The sequence below is a fragment of the Camponotus floridanus genome, unplaced genomic scaffold, assembly GCF_003227725.1.
Source record: "Camponotus floridanus strain SB8 unplaced genomic scaffold, Cflo_v7.5 scaffold56, whole genome shotgun sequence".
NCBI lineage: Eukaryota > Metazoa > Arthropoda > Insecta > Hymenoptera > Formicidae > Camponotus > Camponotus floridanus.
The window spans coordinates 831,997-852,262 of NW_020229725.1; the positions used below are offsets into that span (position 1 = coordinate 831,997).

The following is a 20,266-nucleotide window of genomic DNA, read 5'->3' on the forward strand; positions in this document are numbered from 1 at the left end:
GTTTCTCTATTCATATTCATTCATCTCGTTTAAAAGTACAGCTATTTTGATCATGCAGTCGTTCGAATGTAAACGTATGGCGTATCTAACTTCCTTTCCAATTGTGGTCTCCTAGTGGCATCCTATAACGTAAGGATTGGTACATTTTTATCTAATTTTTTTACATTTTCCAGGTAGAAAGTTAGGCAAAATGGATTCGTTATAAATACGAGAATTTCTAAAAATTTATTTCAAATAAAATTTTGTTTAGGATGACTATTTTTAGCAACCGGTTTGTAAAATGTATGCTGGACTGCACGTGGCACGTTTCATAATTTTAAATTATGTTACATGTAATTCTATGGTTCATATTTTAAGCATATGTTTTCAAACAAGAGAAAGCAATTAATTATCAAACAATTTTTATATAAATATTTCTATAATTAAAATATAATGGATAATAATATATCGCTTGATTTTGAGGTTATGTACGCCATCTTCGGCGCATTTTCCAGATATAATAATCTTATTGTATTAACTTATATTGAATTTTATTTTTTTCGCATATAAAATTATAACATTACGAGTTTTAAAATTATTTTTTAATAGAAATTATTTTGTAAATTATTATAGACTTTTATATAGGTTTTTTTTAGATTAGAATATAAGAGAGTCGAGTTATTTCACTTATAAAAATTGTACTTAAACTTTTCAATAATTTTTTTTTTTTTTTCAAAATAAAAATAGTTTGATGTTAAAAATGTATGTCAATATATATAAAATATCAAAAATTTATGGCTTGAATGAATAGAAGAAGTTGCATAAACTTTTTTAGTTACTTTATATATTGATATATTATTATAAATTAAAAACAAATCTTTATTTCAGGTTGACTCGTAATTCAACCACAACGTTAAAATGTCAGGAGGTTTAGACGTATTAGCCCTCAAAGAGGACGATGTTACCAAGATGTTGGCTGCTGGTACCCACCTGGGTGCTGAAAATGTCAACTTCCAGATGGAACAGTACGTCTATAAGAAGAGAGTTGATGGTGAGTTATTCATGTATTTCAAACATTACTAAATTAAATTAATTTAAACACCTTATAATTATTAAATTATATATTTTTACATAGGTGCTGGTGTAAATGTTATCAATCTGCGCCACACCTGGGAGAAGCTGCTGCTTGCGGCTCGTGCCATCGTCGCCATCGAGCATCCTAGTGAAGTTTTCGTCATCAGTTGTCGTCATTCGGGCCAAAGAGCCGTGCTGAAGTTTGCAGCCCATACCGGTGCAACCCCTATCGCTGGACGGTTCACTCCTGGTGCATTTACCAATCAGATTCAGGTGAAGAAATGTAGCGGATGAGCGAAAATTTCATTTAATTTTACATTGCGTTAAAAGTAAATCAACAATGATGAAACATACTTTTCCAGAATCGACACTTGTTGGCTTTTTTTTGGCTTAATCTTTTCTGATTTTCTTTCAATGTCATCAGATATTTCAAACAGAAAAGTCAGTCGAATGTACAATGATCCGACTTTTTTTTAGGCTGCCTTCCGTGAACCGCGTCTGCTGATTGTTACGGATCCGTCTACCGATCATCAACCTATTACTGAAGCCAGCTATGTGAATATTCCTGTTATCGCTTTTTGCAACACCGATTCGCCGCTGCGTTTCGTGGATATCGCGATCCCGTGTAATACTAAGAGCTTGCATACCGTTGGTCTGATGTGGTGGTTGCTCGCTAGAGAAGTGCTTCGATTGAGAGGATCTATCCCGCGCGAGACCAAGTGGGATGTAGTTGTCGATCTCTTCTTCTATAGAGATCCCGAAGAGGTTCGTACAATTTTGCTACTGCTTCTTCTCTTATTTTTGAAATTTATTATAGTGATGATAGAAAATAAAAGATCCAGAAGCAAGTCTCTGTTGGTTTTTTGTGGCTTAATCTTTTCTGAGAGAAAGTAAAAAGAAAAAAAAATTTCTCGCTGTATTTATCGGATTACTAATCAAATGTGCGAAATTATCTTTTTTCCAGGCGGAGAAGGAGGAACAAGCTGCAAAAGAGATCGCGCCAGTGAAAGAATTCACGGGTCCGGTGGAGACTGCCCCTGCTGCGGAACCCGGCTGGGTGAACGAAGTCGAGTCGACCACCGTGGCCACCGAGAATTGGGCTGATGATGTAGCACCTCCAGCAGCTGCTGCTATTCCCGCGGCAGCTGGTGCGGCACAGCCATTCCAACCAAGCGGCGATTGGGCTGCACAGGTAAGATATATCTATTCCTCTTCGGCTATTATTCTGATTTATTCGAGTTATGCTCTCTTATAACATTTTTGCAATTTGTGATAAAATCGACATTTCTCTTGATATATATATTCTATAATTTCATTAGGTTTTATGTATATTTATAATAAATGTGTGACGTAATAATGATTATCAATTGATGTTTACTTGTTTAGCCTCCAGAGGAGTGGTCGACACCTGTGGCAGCACCCGCTACTCAAAGTTGGGGAGGTGCGACCAGCGAAAAATGGTAATTTTGCGCTTGCTAACATCTTGAGAACAATGCGAACTTTATACAATGTCTGTAACAGGACTCATTGAAACAAAATTATATATATATATATATATAATTATATATATCTTTTTTTCCATATTTAATCCTAAACCTGCATCCTGTATTTCTCCATTCGCAATTCTTATGAATACAAGATCATTGCAATTGTCTACGTTTCATTCTAAAATAACTGAAAGAATTTTATTTTATTAGAACTTAAAAATGAAATATTTTTAAAAATGTTTTAAGATTAAAATTTATTTAAGAAAGTATTATAAAAAGTTAATTACAAAAAAAGAGTGCGTATTATATTTCTTATAAATTTTAAACATGCATTGTACAGATATGTATATCATTTTTTTGAGTTATACATATTTTTAAAATTATACATATACATGTGAAATTATATATCAAATGTTAAAAAATTTAACTATTATAAATTGCAAATATCTTGATAGTATATCTAAATATGAAACATATTTTTTAATAATGAAGTTTTTTACGTCATAAATTAATACATGAACTGATTTGATCATTATGAGAAAGTTTATAACATTATAACAATTCAAAATAAGCATATAATTAAGGGATGACCTGTTGGCACCAATGAAAATTAAGATAAATTTTTCGAGATTGTTTTTCTGTAAAAAGTAGAATTACGAGAGCGAGAGAGAGAGAGAGAGAGAGAGAGAGCGAGCAAGGAGAGAAAATCTATAAATTATATCCAAATTAATGTATACACGATAACTTTTTCTTTTGAACAATATATTTTGTATATTTGATTTTACAATATTTTTTATCCAAACATATAATTAGATTTTTCATTGACGTCATCAAAAATATTTTTTATTAATATATTAGAAAATAAAAATATATATTTTAATTATCAAATTACTTTGCAATCAGAAGTGTATTTTATAAACATAATTTTGCAAGTATAATAAAGTATATAACTTGCATGTAAGCAAAATAATTATAAATATATATTTATTTTTAAAATTGATGATTACAGTAGTACTTAAGAAATAAGAAATAACATTCTTGGAAATAGTATTATTATCACATTAAGTTTCAAAAGTCTTATCAATGACTGACAAATATTAAAATCTTAAAGTGTAATTCTTAATTCCTTACTAAATTTTGTAAAATTTCTTTTTTTCAAATATTTCTATTATTCGTTTTCGATAGTACAATCAAGGTAAAATGTCTCAAATATTATTGTATATTATATGATATATAATATTGTATATCATATAATAAAATAAATTATACTATATTGTATATTATATAATACAATATTGTATTGTTGTAATACAATATTGTATGTTGTAGTACAATATTGTATATTATATTGTATAATACAATATTTGTTAATTGTATATTATATAATACATTATATTATATAATATAATACATTGTATATTATATAATATAATACAAAATTGTATGTTATATAGTATAATATTGTATATTACATAATATACAATATTATACTGTATATTATATAATATACAATATAATATTATTTAATACAACTATTTTACTTTCATCCATTTTACTTTCAACTTATTTTACTTTCATTATATTAAATATTTCGTTTTCAGATTTATGTATTAATGATTTAACAAAATTAAGATTAGGAATGTAAGGTAAAGACACACATGTTTTTTATAAGATAAAAAAAAAGTTCAATATTAACAAATATTTTACATGTGTAATTTTACTAATTTATACTATCGCTATGTGAAGATTAATTGAATTTCTTATTCAAAGGAATTAGGAAAGTCTAGGATCATTTGAAAAATTAGGATAGCAGTGCTAATCGAAAATGATAAGTTGTCTATATATTATATGTGTATATTTATTTATCTTTTCTTCTTTTTCTAATTATTATTTTTTTATAAATCTTCATTTATAATGTAAAAAAATTTTTATAAACGTAATTGATATCTGAATTCTCTTTTTCTGGTGTCTTTTGAGATAACTTAAAATTTTTTTTCTGCTGTTTTTTGAAGTTATAAGATAATCATAAATTTAAAAAATACTGATATTTGTAATTTGTGAGAAACAATAAAAAAAAAAGATAGTATCTATAATATAGGTACTTATAAAATTAAAAAAAAAATGAAATATGATAGTGATAGTAATAGAAATAATAATAATAATAATAATAAGAATAATGTTGGAATATAAGAGAGCTATTACAAAAAGTATAAAGTATTTTGCAATTGCGAATCTGGCGCTCGGTGAATGAATCTACTTACAAGAAACGCCAATTTGTGAGCATAATGACAGGGCGCTGGTACTCTAACAGTATTCGAACAATTGAAATACATATGGGTCAATTTGTATGACATACGTTGTATCTTGTCCGCGTCTAAATTGAGATTGTCAAAGATTACGCTATACGAGGTGGGTGTTATTGTGCCTTGTCGCACCTTTTGCGACACGATGAAGAAATCATATTTAATGGGACTCGTGATGACATCGTCGACCACCGTCCCTGCAGGTGGATTGTCGTTACGATGGAAAAATCGCGTGTTCAATCGCTTCGTCACGATTATAAACGCCATTTTGTATTTATCTGGGGCTCCATACAACGTATCCAGAGACTTTCTTATCTGCACAACTTCACGTTCCATCACCTGTGGTATTTGACCCTCGCCAACACCGTCACGATAGATCACAATGGACGACGGCAAAACTCTGTTTGTCATATAGTATGCCTGTGCAGCTTTACAAATATTTTGAGAAAGATCATTTGATAATTCGTCACCGTTTCCATGTGCATTCACCGCACTGAAATATCTCGTCATACGTTTGTCAAGGCTCGCTACCATAGCACCTGTAATGACAAAAATCAATGTTTAGAGAGATCAGCAAATTCAATATACATACTATATACTAAGATTGCCTTCACATTTTTCCACACCATTAAGAAATCGAAAAATTATATGTGGCAAAGTACCTAAACATGACATATGCAAAATTTCAACAAGGTAATTTTTGCAAAATTAATTAAGAATTTAATTTAAGCTAAGAAATCGTAACAAATAGCGAATAAATAAATCAAGATTTAATTTTGAAAATTAAGTACTGTTGTAATTTGCAATCTTCTACGAAAAATTCTAAAGCTCGAGAATTCTCACTTACCAAAATCTTTGGTTTTAACAGTTGTATCATGACAAACATCGAATCCAACTATCATCAACCCATCCAGTGGAATATCTACGCTCCATGGTGCTCCGCCTAATTTACAGTTCATCTGTATTGCTATTTTTGTAGCAATAGACATGACATTCTTATGTGTCATAGTTTTAAACAAGCAAACTTGCGATGGCACAGGTCGATCTACACAACACTTCTTTTTAATTGCTGAGTAGCGATCACTGCGATTGTTCGACACCACACAAAATACCAATTGCGGTATATTTTTGCTTAAAATGCGCTCTAACGTTTCACTATATGTGCCTGGTCTATCGTCGCGAATAGTTTGTACTTTCGGGGGTTCCACTCGAAACGATACTCCTTTAGATACTTTTATTAATGTATCTATAAATTTCTGAAACAAAATATTAAGACAAGGATTCGATTTTTATTATATTATGTTATGTTGTTATGTTAATGTAATATGTTTTAATCTAAATTCGCAATATTGTACTTAATATTCAGTTGTGCTTGTTTGGAAGACATCAATAATTTTTTGAAGTTTTTTGTTTTAAATTACATATAAGCAGCAATAATAATGGTGATAATAATATTAGTAATAATAATAATTTATACTATGAGAAAGAAATAAAGAAAGAATAGAGATAATAAATATATTAAAAAATAGATAGGATAATTAGATAAGATAGATATAGGATAGATGTACAAGTGTGTGATAGGGAGTGAATGAAGAAAAGAAGTATGCAGGAAAGCTTAAGGAAACAATGTAAACCAAGTGCCGCTTCTTGACTGTATGTTGAAGTGAATAAAGTTTATATGTAATATACTAAAAAATAAAAACAATAAATTTATAATGATTTCAAATAAATGAAAGGATGAGGAAATATTAATATAAGAACAAATAATTTTGTGGTTATTTTTCAAAAATGAAGATAATTATACATGCGCACGTACACGTACACGCACACGCACACATATAAATTAACGAAAAGTAGAGGGATACAGCATAACATAATATAATACACGTTAATGTAAACATATATTGCAAATAAATATATAGAATTACCTGAAGAGCATGTTGATCTCTTTCTGTAATTATTAAAACCCATTCCCGCAATTGCTGAGCAATTAAACATCTTTTATTTTGCATTTCTCTCGTCCAGTCGCCATTTACACTTTTGATATATGCTTCTCCACCAAATCGAAGTTGTTCAGGGACTAGCACACGAGCGGGTATAGTAAGTAATTCCTTATCTAATTCTAAGTTCCACTCGGAAAATTCTTGTACAATCTTTGGTGTATTGAGAAGTCTTTTATTAAAGCTTATTAACTTCCCAATACGCGAACTTGGATTGAGACGGGTGTGTGTAGCCAAGCTTGACATAAGCTTATAATTATCTCTCATGGAATCAGTCAAACCTGCAAGTTATAATACAAAAGAATTTAAAAAAAATTATATACAAATCGACAAATATATATAAACAGATTTTCATAAACATTTATAATAAAAAGCCATCATCTTCGAACTTAATATCATTGATTTTAAGTTCCAAGATGCAATGGCAACGAATAATATAAATAAACTTTGGAAAAGTTGTCTGTAATAAGTAATTGTAGTAATAACATACCTGTCGCCCGACATAGTTCGGGTACCAAATAAACTCGTTCCGCTTCCGCAGCTTGTCGATCTCTTGTTTTAGATTTAGTTACAAGCATGGGTTGTTTTGGATTTTTTATTACTATAGCATATTTTTTTTTATAATATTCTAGATAAGTTATTTTATCGCCGTTTCTTAAGGCAAATGAACTGGAAGGAGTCGTAGAAAAGTCTACATCTTCGATACGGTATGTATTATTGTTATAATGAGTAAGAACTACTGTACCAATTACAGTGTTGGCGAAATTTTCCTACACACATACATAAATAAATTTATTTTTGCTATAAAATAAAAAAATATAAAAACACACTTATGCACACAATTTAAATAAAATTAAAAGCAACAATAAAAAATATAATTTTAACAAATACTTAAATATAATTTTTTACTAAACCTTCCTTAAAAATAAAAGAAAAAATATAATTTATTCTGTATCATTTATAAGCCTAACTTACTCTGTATCTTTCTCTATCTTCTTGATAACAAGCGTTCAGGATATCTACTAAGGTATCTAATCGCATAACTTTGTTTGTTATCTCAGCACACATTAATACATCGTGTTCGTGTTGACGAATAGATGTCACATATCCTGGCCATAATTCCAGTTTATGTTCCGGCAAGAGAATCTGCATTTAAGCCATTATTATTATAAATATTGAATATTTCTAAGCATAAAATATTAATTGCATCTGAAATTATACTCACTTTATTTGCAGGATCAAAATAATTGCGACCGATCAATTTTAATTCCAGAAATTCGTAACATTTTCTCATAATAATATTAAAAAATTGGATATAATGGATATCTCCCACCAGCATATCACCAACGAGACGAACAGTAATCGTTATATGTTGTTCATCCGATTGTCGAGTTGATGTAAATGTCATTTGCTGAATAATGTAGCAATTATTATTATGTACTTGAAAAAATGTTGAAGAGAAATCCAACTCAAAAGTTCCAAAAGATGCATACTAAGCATACATATATGTATACACTTACATCAGGCAATCGACGACTCGTATACATTACAGTGCCATCAAAGATATATGCGCCAATATTTTTATGATGCAGTTTGAGTAAACCTTTACGCACAGCTGTGCGATCTTCTTCAGGCGCGAAATCGACACGATACTGATGAATAGCCCAATCGGTTGACTTAAGTAACTTAAAATAATTGGTTTGCAACTCTATTCTATTACCGGAATTTCCTAAAAATTGCATTGAAATAAAAAAAAAATAACAATAAGAAAATAATTTTTGAGACAAAAAAAATAATATTAATATCAAGTGTAGAATACTACAAAAAATTGATGTACTTGAAAAAAACATAATGTTGAAAAATTTACTCATGAAAATTTATAAGAAAATTAATGTATTATAATATAATAAAAAATGAGAAAAAAAAATACACACACATAAAAAGAATTTTAAAAAATTAATTTTCTAGAGAAAAAAAAGGAAGATTGTATATATAAATATTAAATTTAAGAATAGCAAGAAAGAAATGCAAAGAATCACAAAGTACATATTTTACTTTGTATTTTTATAAATTAAGTTAATTTATTAGTAGTTATTATTGCTCACCCTTCTTGTTTTCTATATGGCTCGGTTTTGTAACAAAAATATCCGCAGGCAAAATTCTTTTGCCACGAGTTGCCCCTCTTCCGCTTAGTGTAACAGGTGGACCTCCCACTGCACCAGCATCTCCACTGCAACCTATAAAGATATTAATTTCGATATCATTTAATATCGAAAAAGATGAATGTTTAAATATAAATCTTCAAATAACAACACAAACTTTTAGAACATTTTGATCATACTTATAAAATATCTGAAGCTGTAAATTTAAAAAAAATAATGTACGGAAAGCCATATATGTGTACTTTTTGTATTTGTCAAAATGTACATATCAATTTTATACTTATGCAATTCTTACACATGATAATATATTTGTCGTCCAAAAAGAATCATGTTAGAATATCTGAGAATTTATTATACGATTAATGCAAATTGTACTATTTGTTATATTATTAATGCAATTATATATCACACACATTTATATATCATTTATAAATCTGAAACAATAATATAATAAAACGAACCAGGTTGAATGCCCATTTTTTCCAGGCCTCTGCCTATCTGTCCAACTGCACTGTCGCCTTTCTCGCCAACGCGTTGAATTTGGCCGCGTCCACCAGTGACCTGCCATAAGATTTACTTCCATTACCAATTGCAATAAATAGAATGTCATTCCTAGTCAATAAATCAGCATATTAATGTTTGTTAAGTAGAATACCAAATTTGAAGACAAGTTTACAGTAAAGTACTGTCAAAATTTTAATTAAAATAATAATTAGTAAAGTACTAATATGAGCGATATATTTTTAAAAGCAAATGATATAAATAATTTTCAACAAAAAGCATAGTTGACCGCAAATGAATTTTATACCACTACTAACCTTGATCAAACCATTTTAAATGTCCTGCTTTATAAAAAGAGCAAAAAGAAGAAAAAACAATACATTAAATATTACAGAACATAATTCTTTCTAAATTAATTGTATTAATATTTTTATATTAGCAAATGTATGGATCAAATCTATAAAATAAAATAATATTACCAATTATAACAATTATTACAAATAAAAAGAAATAGAATGAAAATATAAGACAAATAAAATATATCAATGAAAGGAAAATATATACAAAGATACATAAAGGTTTTATATTAATTATAAATAGCCAAATATTTCTATTATTATTACATATTTGAACCATCAACAGCACTTTATACAAGAACTGAATATGAAACAATTATTTATGTATAATTATTTATGCACAATTTACTCATACAATTTATACATAACATATTCCTACAATCTTAGGAGTTGTATCATAATTTGACAAAAGAAAAATATATATTGCATATCTTCAATATAAATCTCTTCATTGTTATAACTTAATAAAAAAATTTATTCTTGTACAAATGTAATTAAACAGTAGCATATATTACTACTTACTGCAGAAGCTTGCGCAGCAGAATGTCCTGGTCTACGAATAGCTCCACCACTTGTCGATGGTTGAGCATGCGGAAGCTGTTGTTCCTGCGAAGTTCCTGCACGCTGCTGCTGTATGGCTCGCCCACGGCTCGCTCTTCCCCTTTGAGACATTTTTGTCTAAACATAAAACATATTGAAATATTAATAAGTAATATCAACAAAACAAAAGATATGTAATAAACTTATCAAAGAAAAATTGTGTTTATATAATTACATACTATAGATAAATATATAAAAAAATATATATATTTATATATTTATTATATATATATAATAATTATAATAATGATAATATTTATTTTAACAATACACATGTCCAAAAGACGTCCATAGAATATCTAGAGAACAGCCAAAGGATATTTTATGTCCTCTGGACATCTTTTGGACATGTATGAGTTAGGGTATAAATCAATAAAAAAGACCTATTAAATATTTAACATATTGCAGTCTCTTTTGTAAAGTCAACTTGTAATGTACATTTAACATTCATTTCACAGAAATGATATAAAATTCTCTTTCTTTCTCTAAATACACATTACATATTATTATTACGAAATACACATTACATATTATTATTATGATACGCTAAATTCTTACCGAATATATGTATTTATTTTTAATTCTGTCATTATAACGCAATTGAGGTTACAATAAAAAAGAACGTGTTCAGACTCGTTCGAACTCGGAAACAAATCGCGGTAAAGAGTAGTAGGATAAAGGAGGAAAGAAAAGAAAGGAAAAAAATGGCAGAAAGGAAATCTCGTTATGTGACGAGAAAAATCGTCGCATACAAAGGGACAAAGTTTCAAAGCGTTGAATACTTAAAATGGAGGGGCAATCATAAAAAAATACATTGCATCTGGAAGATATTGTACCCAAGGAAAACTGTTTACGACTTTCAGCAAGTTTACTACCTGCGTCTTGGAGTATCTTTTTTTTTATTTTTTACCTCAGAATTGAATAGCCACACGACAAAATATAAACAAGAAATCGACGATGTCGTTTCAAAAACACCCGAAAATTTAATAAAAAAAGTAAAGATTTGGAGTTAAAAACGTGAGATCTTTATCTTATAGTTTCTTTACAATTCCGATTGTTTTCGGGGAATGTTAGGTTTGAATATATCCATAAAACAAGATAATAGTTCTTTATCCAAATAGTATCGTAATATCTTTCAATTTTATTGTTTATATTTTATTTTTGTTTTAAAAAAAATTAAAAATTCAGATAATAGTTGCAAAGAATATATTTTTCCTCGATGCTTCTTTCAATTATTGGATATATAATTGTTCTATTTTTCATGAAAAAAAATTCAGAAATGGTAAAAACTATATCTATGTATATCGAAATTCGATCAATAAATTTGTAATAATTAATTAATAATTAATTTAGTATAAGGTTATTTCCAAAGAATACCTCTTCTCTAGAGATTATTATTCTTTCTTTTCCATTAGTCGTGCTCTTTCAAATACAGTTTATTCTCTCGGAAGTAATATGATCCGTTTATATCTGCATCTCATTCAAAGATCCTTCCAGATGCTAACACTAAAGCGCTGATCTCAGATTTTCTGGCAAGCTTGCACAGCATTTCATTGTTATTCATCACTTAAATTAATTAAAGAATAATGCTACCAACTGAAGAATTGTGAAATACATGTACTTACATTGTTTTAACATCATATCTCATATTTGTTTACTTAGGAAACATACTCCGCATCGTTAGAAATTAAATACTAAATTATATATAATAAGTGTACACGAATAGTTTTGTGACAAAAAAAAGAAAACACAAAGAATAGAATATATCTTACCTTTTTTTAATCCTTCTGATATTCTTCTTTTCGTACACACACTCCTTTGTCTCTGCCGAATCTTCTTACGATCTGCAACAAACTAATCCGTCTCTACAATTTAACCGGCAAGCATCAGCTAGTCTCTAGGGTAGGGATACGTTTTGATAAGGACTTCGCTCTGATTGGTCGAGCCTTTGCAGTCACATGACCAACAGCTAATGAGATACGCAACGCTGGATAACACGTGGTTCTTCAAATGCACGGGCTCAGCCACGATAATTATTGAAAACGTAATGTCGGGCTGATTTTTCTCAAAATACGGGACACGATAATCATAAAATAATAAATATGAATCGATCGAATATAATATGCGATAAGAAAAGAATATGAAAGACGATAGGAACGCAATATTTAATAAAGCGTAGTATCTCAAGCGACCAATAAGAGCGTTCGGCTCGAATTACATTGACACGTGAAACGATACTCTTTTTTTTTTCTTTTTTTTTTTTACTAGCTATTAGAGCGCTAACACGTGGCACATTAAGAGAGGAGTTTTATTGCCTTTTTATATGTATCTTTTCTTTTTGTCACGTTTTTATTAAATTCTCATGTGCTACTAACTTTAGTAAACAACATCGTGTATAAATCGATTGATACTTGGTAAATATTCGTAAATATATAAAATAAATTCGATGTACCATGCTTATACTTCTAATATATCGGGTAAGCTAAACATGAAAATTATCGTCCATCCAGAAGCAGAATTGAATTGAAAATAGTCAAGCATTTAAAAAATTCAAGCATTTAAAAATTTTTTTTAATGTCAAGTTTAATATTTAAATCAATTCTTTCTCTAAACTTTTAAAAATAATAAAAGAGGCAAAAAAATTTGCTTTGCTTGGACTATGTAATTTTTCCCTAGCAAAACATCACACGTGATCGCTGCTCTGATTGGTAAATCAGCTCGAAGTTCGTAAGCCAAGTGAAATGTGGGTCAGTTAGGTTAATTGATACTCGTCTTATTGTTATTTATTATCTATGGCGTAAAATGATGCGCGTTATTGTCATTTACGGTTATAATGTAATTCTGCATGTATTTCTCACATTTGATTTTGTATATAGAGCAATATTATTTACCTCGTAGTATCTCTTTTCCTATAAATTGCGGAAATTATTATCTTGAAAGATTGTCCCTGGGATATTCTCAAGCTTCGTGAAGTAATCACGAAAAACTCAAACTTCGTGAAGTAATCACGAAAATTCGTCGAATTGATACGAGATGAAAAACGATCGCAGACTGCGCCGGTTGACACTTTGTTTTGCGACAACTGTCATTCTCCGATAAACATACGCAAGGAAACATCAAAGGTGGTATCTAATTTATATCAGATATAAACAGCATTTGTTTACTCGTCGTTACATCAAAGAAAATTCTTGCGGATTAAAACACGAATAATTTATATATAGATATAATTTCTAATTTTTATATAGATATATATAGATATAGATTTTATATAGATATGTAAATATATATAGTATTATTTAAGGTATAATTTATATAAACGAGAATTTTATAGAAGACAAGATATCCGCGATGAACGAGAACGAAAATATGGAGAAGCAACCTAGATGTAATACACGTTCCAATCTTTCAAATGAGATGTTATTCTATGCTGTATATATACCACCGGAATATAGAGAGTCAGATGAGGAAGGTAATTGATACAGCATTGGTCTACTAATTATAATTTTATAGAGCAAAACTTTTTTTGTGTGAATCTAGATATTAATTTTTTCAAAAAACAATGTTAATTTGCATTATACAATTTTAATAATTATTATTATTATATTGTTAAATGTTATTCTTTCTCTCCTTTGCAGAAGTCTTTCATATTTATTTAGATATACAGACTGCTTTAAAAGTGATACAAAATAACAAGAAGGGCCGTTTGAAAATTTTCAAAAATCATTCTGATGCTGTGGCATATGTAAGGGCTGGACACGAACAACTTTCTAGCAATTATTCCACAGTTATACCCACTGTTGTGACACAAGAAAAATCTAGTAATTTTAAAGCACCAGAAGTACAGGAGCTTCAAGCTTTTAAAAGATTAATTGAAAATGGAGATTTGGAATGTGTTAAGAAAACTGTATGGAAAAATCCCAGATATCTAATTAGTAGTGCGGATACACCTGCAATTTTACAAGCAAGTATATTTTGCAATGTTTAAATATTGTATAATCAAATATGTATGTTGAAGTCAATTTATAATTATAAAATAACTAAAAATTTATAATTATGTAATTTTACATTAAAATTATTACTTAGTAATTATTACTTAGTTATTTGTAAATCTTATATATTGTCTTATAGAAAACAACTTTGTTATATTTTAGATGGGTTCCCGCTATAATGCTTTGCATATTGCAGCAAACAAGAATAAGCCAGAAATGTGTGAATTTATATTAAATACTGTTGGAGATCCTAAGTTTATGCAATGGCATTATGGGGAAGAAGAGTGTAAAAAAATGTATTTTAACCCTGCACAGATTATGCAGGATTTATACTTAAATACACCTGACAAAGGACTCAATGAGACTCCGCTACATTTTGCTGTTAAATATGGTCATAAAGATGTAGTCCGGGTTCTCGTCTCTTATTCTCAATGTATTAAAACTTTGCCAAACAAGTATAACCAGCTGCCTGTGGATGTATGTTTTTAATTTATTTTTTTATTATTTTTTACTTTTATATATATATATATATATATGCAGTAATAATTTAATTTTAGATAATATGTAGCAGGAAGCAAAATGAAGATGAAAATCTGAAGCGTGAGATATGTATGCTAATAGAAGATCAATTTTATGTACCTGTATTAAGAGCAGAAGGCAATGCATGTCCACCTATCATTGGAGAACCATTTTCACCAACTAGTCCACTTGTAAAAATTTTGTATTAGTAAAAATTTCATATTAAAAAAAAAGAAAATAAATTTTTTACCATCTTTTTTATTATTTTCAGAATTTGAATATAGATCCTATTAGTCCACGAGTAGAAGTAAGGGCATTTGCAGGTCCAATGACTAAATCACAGGCAGTAGAATTTCGGAAAAAATGGAAAACACCACCACGCGTTACTCCTAAGAAAGGACAAGGTGATGCATTCAATATTAGAAACAGTCCTAATTTAGTTTTGAGACTGCAAGATACAGAAAAAGGATTAGAACGTGTTGGAAGGTATATGTATAAATAAACTTAAATTATTAATTGTTACTATATTTGTTTTTAATATTGATATTACTTGCAATGTATGTATCTGTGAAAAATATCTTTTAAAAAACTTCACACATTATACTTAGAATTTATAATTATTTTAATTAATGTAATTTTTTTCATCATTTAATGATATTATATGCATTTGAATAGAATCTGTTTTTTTTTCTGAATCTTATTTATTTTAATAGATAAATTGTTTGTCTAATATTTTTAGTATTTCTATATATCTAATGTATCTTTTTTTGTTTAGAGATCTTGCTGAGGAATGTCAAGTGCCTTGGAAGGAATACTGGCCGTTCTTGAAGGATTTCGTCGATTTCCGGAGTGACGAAGGATTGGTAAAACTCGAAAAGTTTTTGGAGCAGAGATTTAAGAATACGGACCCAACATTTTCTTCTATGGTATAAAAAAAATATCAAATAACTTTTGTTTATATTTTAAATGCTTATAAAATTAATTTTTTTAACATTTTTGTTTCTTCAGAATAATCAGACTAATAATATGAATACACATGTGCCAGCAAATTGCCAACAAATGCCAGAAAAAACAATTGTTAATGAAGTAGAAAATTTATGTGATAAATTACGCTTATGCTCATTAGTTACTAAAATTAATGAAATTAAAGATGATACAGGTATTGTTTATTTCATAATTTTTGTGGTGTATATATGAAATATTATACTACATGGAATATTTCATCTTATTAATCATGATTTTATTATATAATAAAGATTAATACTGACCATGTATTTTCCATTTCATAGATAGCTTAGAATTTTTCACACCTCCATCTTCGCCAGAACCCATCAAGGATGATTCTGATGATGATATGCAGACTGCTGAAGAAGGTTCTGTGATATTTATTGAAGGGTAAACAACTATTTTTTTCATTCTTAATGCAAAAATATATTTCACTTAAATATTTTTTGCATGATTAATAATATTTTTTAGATCTTCACCAACAAAATTAGATCATGCTGTCTATAATGCGCTTTTGTCTACGATTTATCCTGATAAATATCCTTATATTTATCGTTGGCGGCACGATATGCAGCTAGCTATGAAACGTGATCCATATAGGTATATTAGACATCTTTAAATTTTAATTGCATTATTTTAATTTTAAATTTATTAATAATAATGATAAAATAGCGCGCATTTTAATTTTTAATTCTCTTTTAACTTACAGATTTAGTAATATAAAATCGCTCAGGAAAAAATTGTTTGTAAACAATTAAACAAAAAAAAAAAAAAGGAATTACATTGACAATCTGGATTGCTGAACTTTGAATTAGCAGCATTGGCTTCTTCTTAGATTACAATCCTGCATAATATAAGAAAACAAAATTAATTTACCTCGAGTTAGAGTTAATTAATGTAATTGACTATAGAAACTCTTAATTATGTTAAGGACGCTCATAAAGCTTTTTTTATATATATTTAATGTTGTTGCAACAAACTCTACATTGTAGATAAAATAAGAGAAAATGGATATATATTTTGAGATGTTTTTACAGAAGACTTGTAACTTGAAAACTTTCGCGATAAAATTTTTAAAACTCTTAACGTATACTTTTAATAATATTGTTCTTCGTAGTTAATAAATATTCATTATACTGATAAGTATATTTACTGATTTCCATATCAATTTCTCCCTTTGTTATATCTTACCAGAAATATATTGTTCATATTTTTCATTATTACTTGTATTTGTTATCAATAATCTTTATTATACATAATATAATATTACATACTTTATTTTTAACAGAACATTAATCAATTTTCCTTTTCGTTATAATATCGCACCGTGATCACACGATGCATTTATTATTTCATTTTTTTAATCATATTTTTTTATTTATCATATCAATTCATATCTTTAATGTCTAATAGCTTCTTCAATTTAATTAAGCATTAATAGGAGTGGGCGGTGTCTGCTTTAATTGCAAAATAATCGAGCGCATCCGAGAGACGTCTTTGGAAGTGCGAGATGATTTTGGGTTAAATTCACAAAGCTTGGCAATGCGTTCCCACTCGGTGCCTGGTTCAACTTCATCTGCCTCTGCAACGAATTGCTTCTCCGCATTCCTATTCGTGAAAGAATGTGCATCAAATCAATGCCAAATCATGTATTACATCAGTTAGTAATATAATGAAACGAAAAATTAAGTGATATGTTTTATTTATATATCTCGATTTATTTGGAAACAAAGGGGGAAAATAAATATTTTATATTGTACTTGAGCAATGTACTTAAATAATGTGGTAAATGTAATATATATTTAGATACTGGATCAATCCAAATTATTTATCACAATTCTTTTATAATATTCCTAATGGTCCATTGACTCAATTATTCATTTTTTTCTTGTTCAGTTTATATGAAAATATAGTTCTTAGTGATTGTGAGATGATTGACAAACATTCAAGGATTAACAAGTACATTTAGATGTATATCAATATATGCATATTCAAGTATTGTAAAGCAAAGATATTCTTGAGAATAATTTCATCAAGCAATGTTGTTTAGTGCAATTTTATAACAATGTATTAAGAAGCGATATTGTGACAATTGAAAAGGAAAAAATGAGAGATAATTGTGCTTTTATGTTCACATTCTGAACAATCAGTGTTGGAGTTTTCAAAGTTGTGAAAGCAAATTGTGTTACAATGCATAAATCATGATGCAATGCATGTTTTCATGCGAATAAAGATATTTTAACTTACTTGGCTGACTCCCTAAGAAGCGAAATGAAAATAATACAATTATATATATATTCAAAAAACTTTAAAAATTATTTATAAATATTGAATTATTTATATTAATTGCATTGATTATCATAATATTTACTATTCTTTTTGTTAATAAAACATTACATTTTTATTGCTTTCTATGTTTTTTAATAAAAATATTATTATAGAGATTTTCCTACTATATAGTTTGTTGATAAGCACTAACAAATACCAATAATTAACAACCACATTTGATGTTCAGTTTAGTTTGTCAATTTTTTGAAGATAGATGTATATATACAAGGAAATAGAAGACAAAATAATAGAAAATTAGTAAAATTACCTGTTAGTAGTTTTCGTTTTATTAATAGCTTCTGCATGATGTTTATACCATTCTTCTAACTCTTTCTTTGCAGCTTCTCTCCATTCTTCTTTTTTCTTCTCCTCTTCCGCATCTGAAAAATTTCCATGCGATATTATTCATCATCCTCATAAAATAATCATAACATAATTATTTTAAGATATTATTTAAGATTATATTTTGATTTTAATACCTTTCTCCTCAAGACGTGCTTTCTGTTCTTCCCTCCATTTTTTGATTTTTTCGGGTTCTTCTTTGACTGGTGCAATTACAGGTGCTGATTCTATATATATATGAAAATACAACTTGTTAATTAATTCTTATTAAGGTGCAATTAAAACAAGATTTAAAAATATTTTATACCTGTCATTGTCAGTGGTGTTTGTGCTTCCGTTGACTGACCAATAGTATCTACAATTTCAAAACTGCCTTCAGCATCTCCACCTGGGCCAACTTTCAAATTCCCAAATTTCCCAGACAGATCATCTATAAGATATTATTTATAATATACAAAAAACAATATGTTCTGACATATTTAATCAAATTTTGTATATACATATTTTCTATTTATAAATGGATAAAACAAATTTCTTGCCCAGCATTCTTTGTATATCAAATCCTATTTACCATCACTTTGACCTGCTGCTGCTGCTGCAGCCAAAGTCACAGCCATCGGTGTAATCTCATCCTCTAACCCAGCCAATTGATCCTGCTCTCTTGCTAGAAACTCTGCCGCTGGATCTACTTCCGGCTCAATGACAAAATTGTCGCCAAACGCATCCATTACCTGATAGAGATCAAACAAGATTGATTGTTATTTAAATAGAAATTTGAAAATATTTTTATCAATATATTAAGGATATAGATAGATACCAATATATTAAGGATATAGATAGACCTCATGATTTCTTAGCAGAGGTGCTGTAGTATTACATGTTATTTCTTTCTTTTCATAAATTATATATATTTTGTATCGTGAATGAATAAACATTCTATATGACAGATGTATGTCTAATATAAGTTACATTTTACAGATTTCTTAGAATTGTTAGGAATGATTAATATTTATAATAATAAGTAATATATATATATATATATATATATATATATATATAATATAAATGTAATATTATATATAGAGAGATGAAATATATATCATGTATCTCAGAAAGTCAAACGTCAGCGGCAGTTTGACGTTTGAGGTTAACTGAATCTTGCGTTAATGTTTAACCAAGTTTAATGTACCGTTTATTCGTCTGAAAAAGCGTGTTCTACTTGCAGGACACTCACTCGCACCTCGTAAAAGAGTTCGAGTCTCGTCTAGAAGATACTAATGGAATGTATCTACGACTCGTTATCAAGTGAAGGGAATGAGACACCTCCTCCGATTTACTTCAGCTTTTCTCTCTTTCTCTCTCGCTCTCGCTCTTTCTGGTAAATGTCAATCGTAGATCATACACAAGTCAATAATGGTATCGATAAGCGTATGACGTACGCACACGTATGTTATGTATGTGACACATTTAACAGAGAGGTCGCTACGAATGCGTGACCAACTTCATGGTAGATTGAAGAATGAGTGATTTGTCAAGTAAGAAAGATATTTTTATACATTTTTTTATATATTTTATTTTATTTTTATATCATTTCTTTGTATAGTTAAATTTTTTTACTCCA

General features: G+C 28.7%; 4 protein-coding genes across 9 annotated transcripts; 2 read left to right on the forward strand and 2 right to left on the reverse strand.

Moving 5' to 3' along the window:
- The first annotated feature begins 45 nt into the window (after positions 1–45).
- LOC105251882 (40S ribosomal protein SA) lies at positions 46–2,621 on the forward strand. Its single transcript, XM_011258974.3, has 6 exons — positions 46–129; positions 868–1,030; positions 1,115–1,326; positions 1,531–1,818; positions 2,018–2,245; positions 2,440–2,621. Exons 2-6 carry the CDS (start codon positions 898–900, stop codon positions 2,515–2,517), a joined length of 939 nt encoding a protein of 312 aa, XP_011257276.1. The 5' UTR covers positions 46–129; positions 868–897; the 3' UTR covers positions 2,518–2,621.
- A 2,033-nt stretch (positions 2,622–4,654) lies between these two features.
- Positions 4,655–13,425, reverse strand: LOC105251881 (piwi-like protein Siwi). Of its 2 annotated transcripts, XM_020027736.2 has the most exons (12): positions 13,354–13,425; positions 12,235–12,316; positions 10,385–10,540; positions 9,467–9,566; positions 8,949–9,080; positions 8,364–8,572; positions 8,069–8,254; positions 7,819–7,989; positions 7,334–7,613; positions 6,772–7,124; positions 5,691–6,099; positions 4,656–5,382 (listed from the first exon to the last, which is right to left on the reverse strand). In XM_020027736.2, exons 3-12 carry the CDS (start codon positions 10,532–10,534, stop codon positions 4,739–4,741), a joined length of 2,634 nt encoding a protein of 877 aa, XP_019883295.1. In that variant the 5' UTR covers positions 10,535–10,540; positions 12,235–12,316; positions 13,354–13,425; the 3' UTR covers positions 4,656–4,738. The 2 variants fall into 2 exon arrangements, with proteins under 2 accessions (XP_025268522.1, XP_019883295.1); XM_025412737.1 differs by lacking the exons at positions 12,235–12,316; positions 13,354–13,425 and adding an exon at positions 11,021–11,264 and having other exon boundaries at positions 4,655–5,382.
- LOC105251880 (ankyrin repeat and LEM domain-containing protein 2) lies at positions 13,393–17,058 on the forward strand. 2 transcript variants are annotated; one of them, XM_011258972.3, is made up of 11 exons: positions 13,393–13,584; positions 13,794–13,931; positions 14,098–14,423; positions 14,614–14,928; positions 15,009–15,161; positions 15,242–15,456; positions 15,746–15,896; positions 15,979–16,129; positions 16,260–16,365; positions 16,447–16,575; positions 16,685–17,058. In XM_011258972.3, exons 2-11 carry the CDS (start codon positions 13,811–13,813, stop codon positions 16,731–16,733), a joined length of 1,716 nt encoding a protein of 571 aa, XP_011257274.1. In that variant the 5' UTR covers positions 13,393–13,584; positions 13,794–13,810; the 3' UTR covers positions 16,734–17,058. The 2 variants fall into 2 exon arrangements, with proteins under 2 accessions (XP_011257274.1, XP_019883299.1); XM_020027740.2 differs by having other exon boundaries at positions 13,400–13,584; positions 13,797–13,931.
- Positions 17,059–17,253: 195 nt separating this feature from the next.
- On the reverse strand, positions 17,254–20,085 carry LOC105251879 (clathrin light chain). 4 transcript variants are annotated; one of them, XM_011258968.3, is made up of 7 exons: positions 19,886–20,085; positions 19,217–19,376; positions 18,953–19,075; positions 18,783–18,872; positions 18,572–18,683; positions 18,223–18,234; positions 17,254–17,583 (listed from the first exon to the last, which is right to left on the reverse strand). In XM_011258968.3, the coding sequence occupies exons 2-7, from the start codon at positions 19,371–19,373 to the stop codon at positions 17,403–17,405; spliced, it is 675 nt and encodes a 224-aa protein (XP_011257270.1). In that variant the 5' UTR covers positions 19,374–19,376; positions 19,886–20,085; the 3' UTR covers positions 17,254–17,402. The 4 variants fall into 4 exon arrangements, with proteins under 4 accessions (XP_011257270.1, XP_011257271.1, XP_011257269.1 ...); XM_011258969.3 differs by having other exon boundaries at positions 19,880–20,079; XM_011258967.3 differs by having other exon boundaries at positions 17,255–17,583; positions 19,835–20,075.
- Between the last annotated feature and the right edge of the window lie 181 nt (positions 20,086–20,266).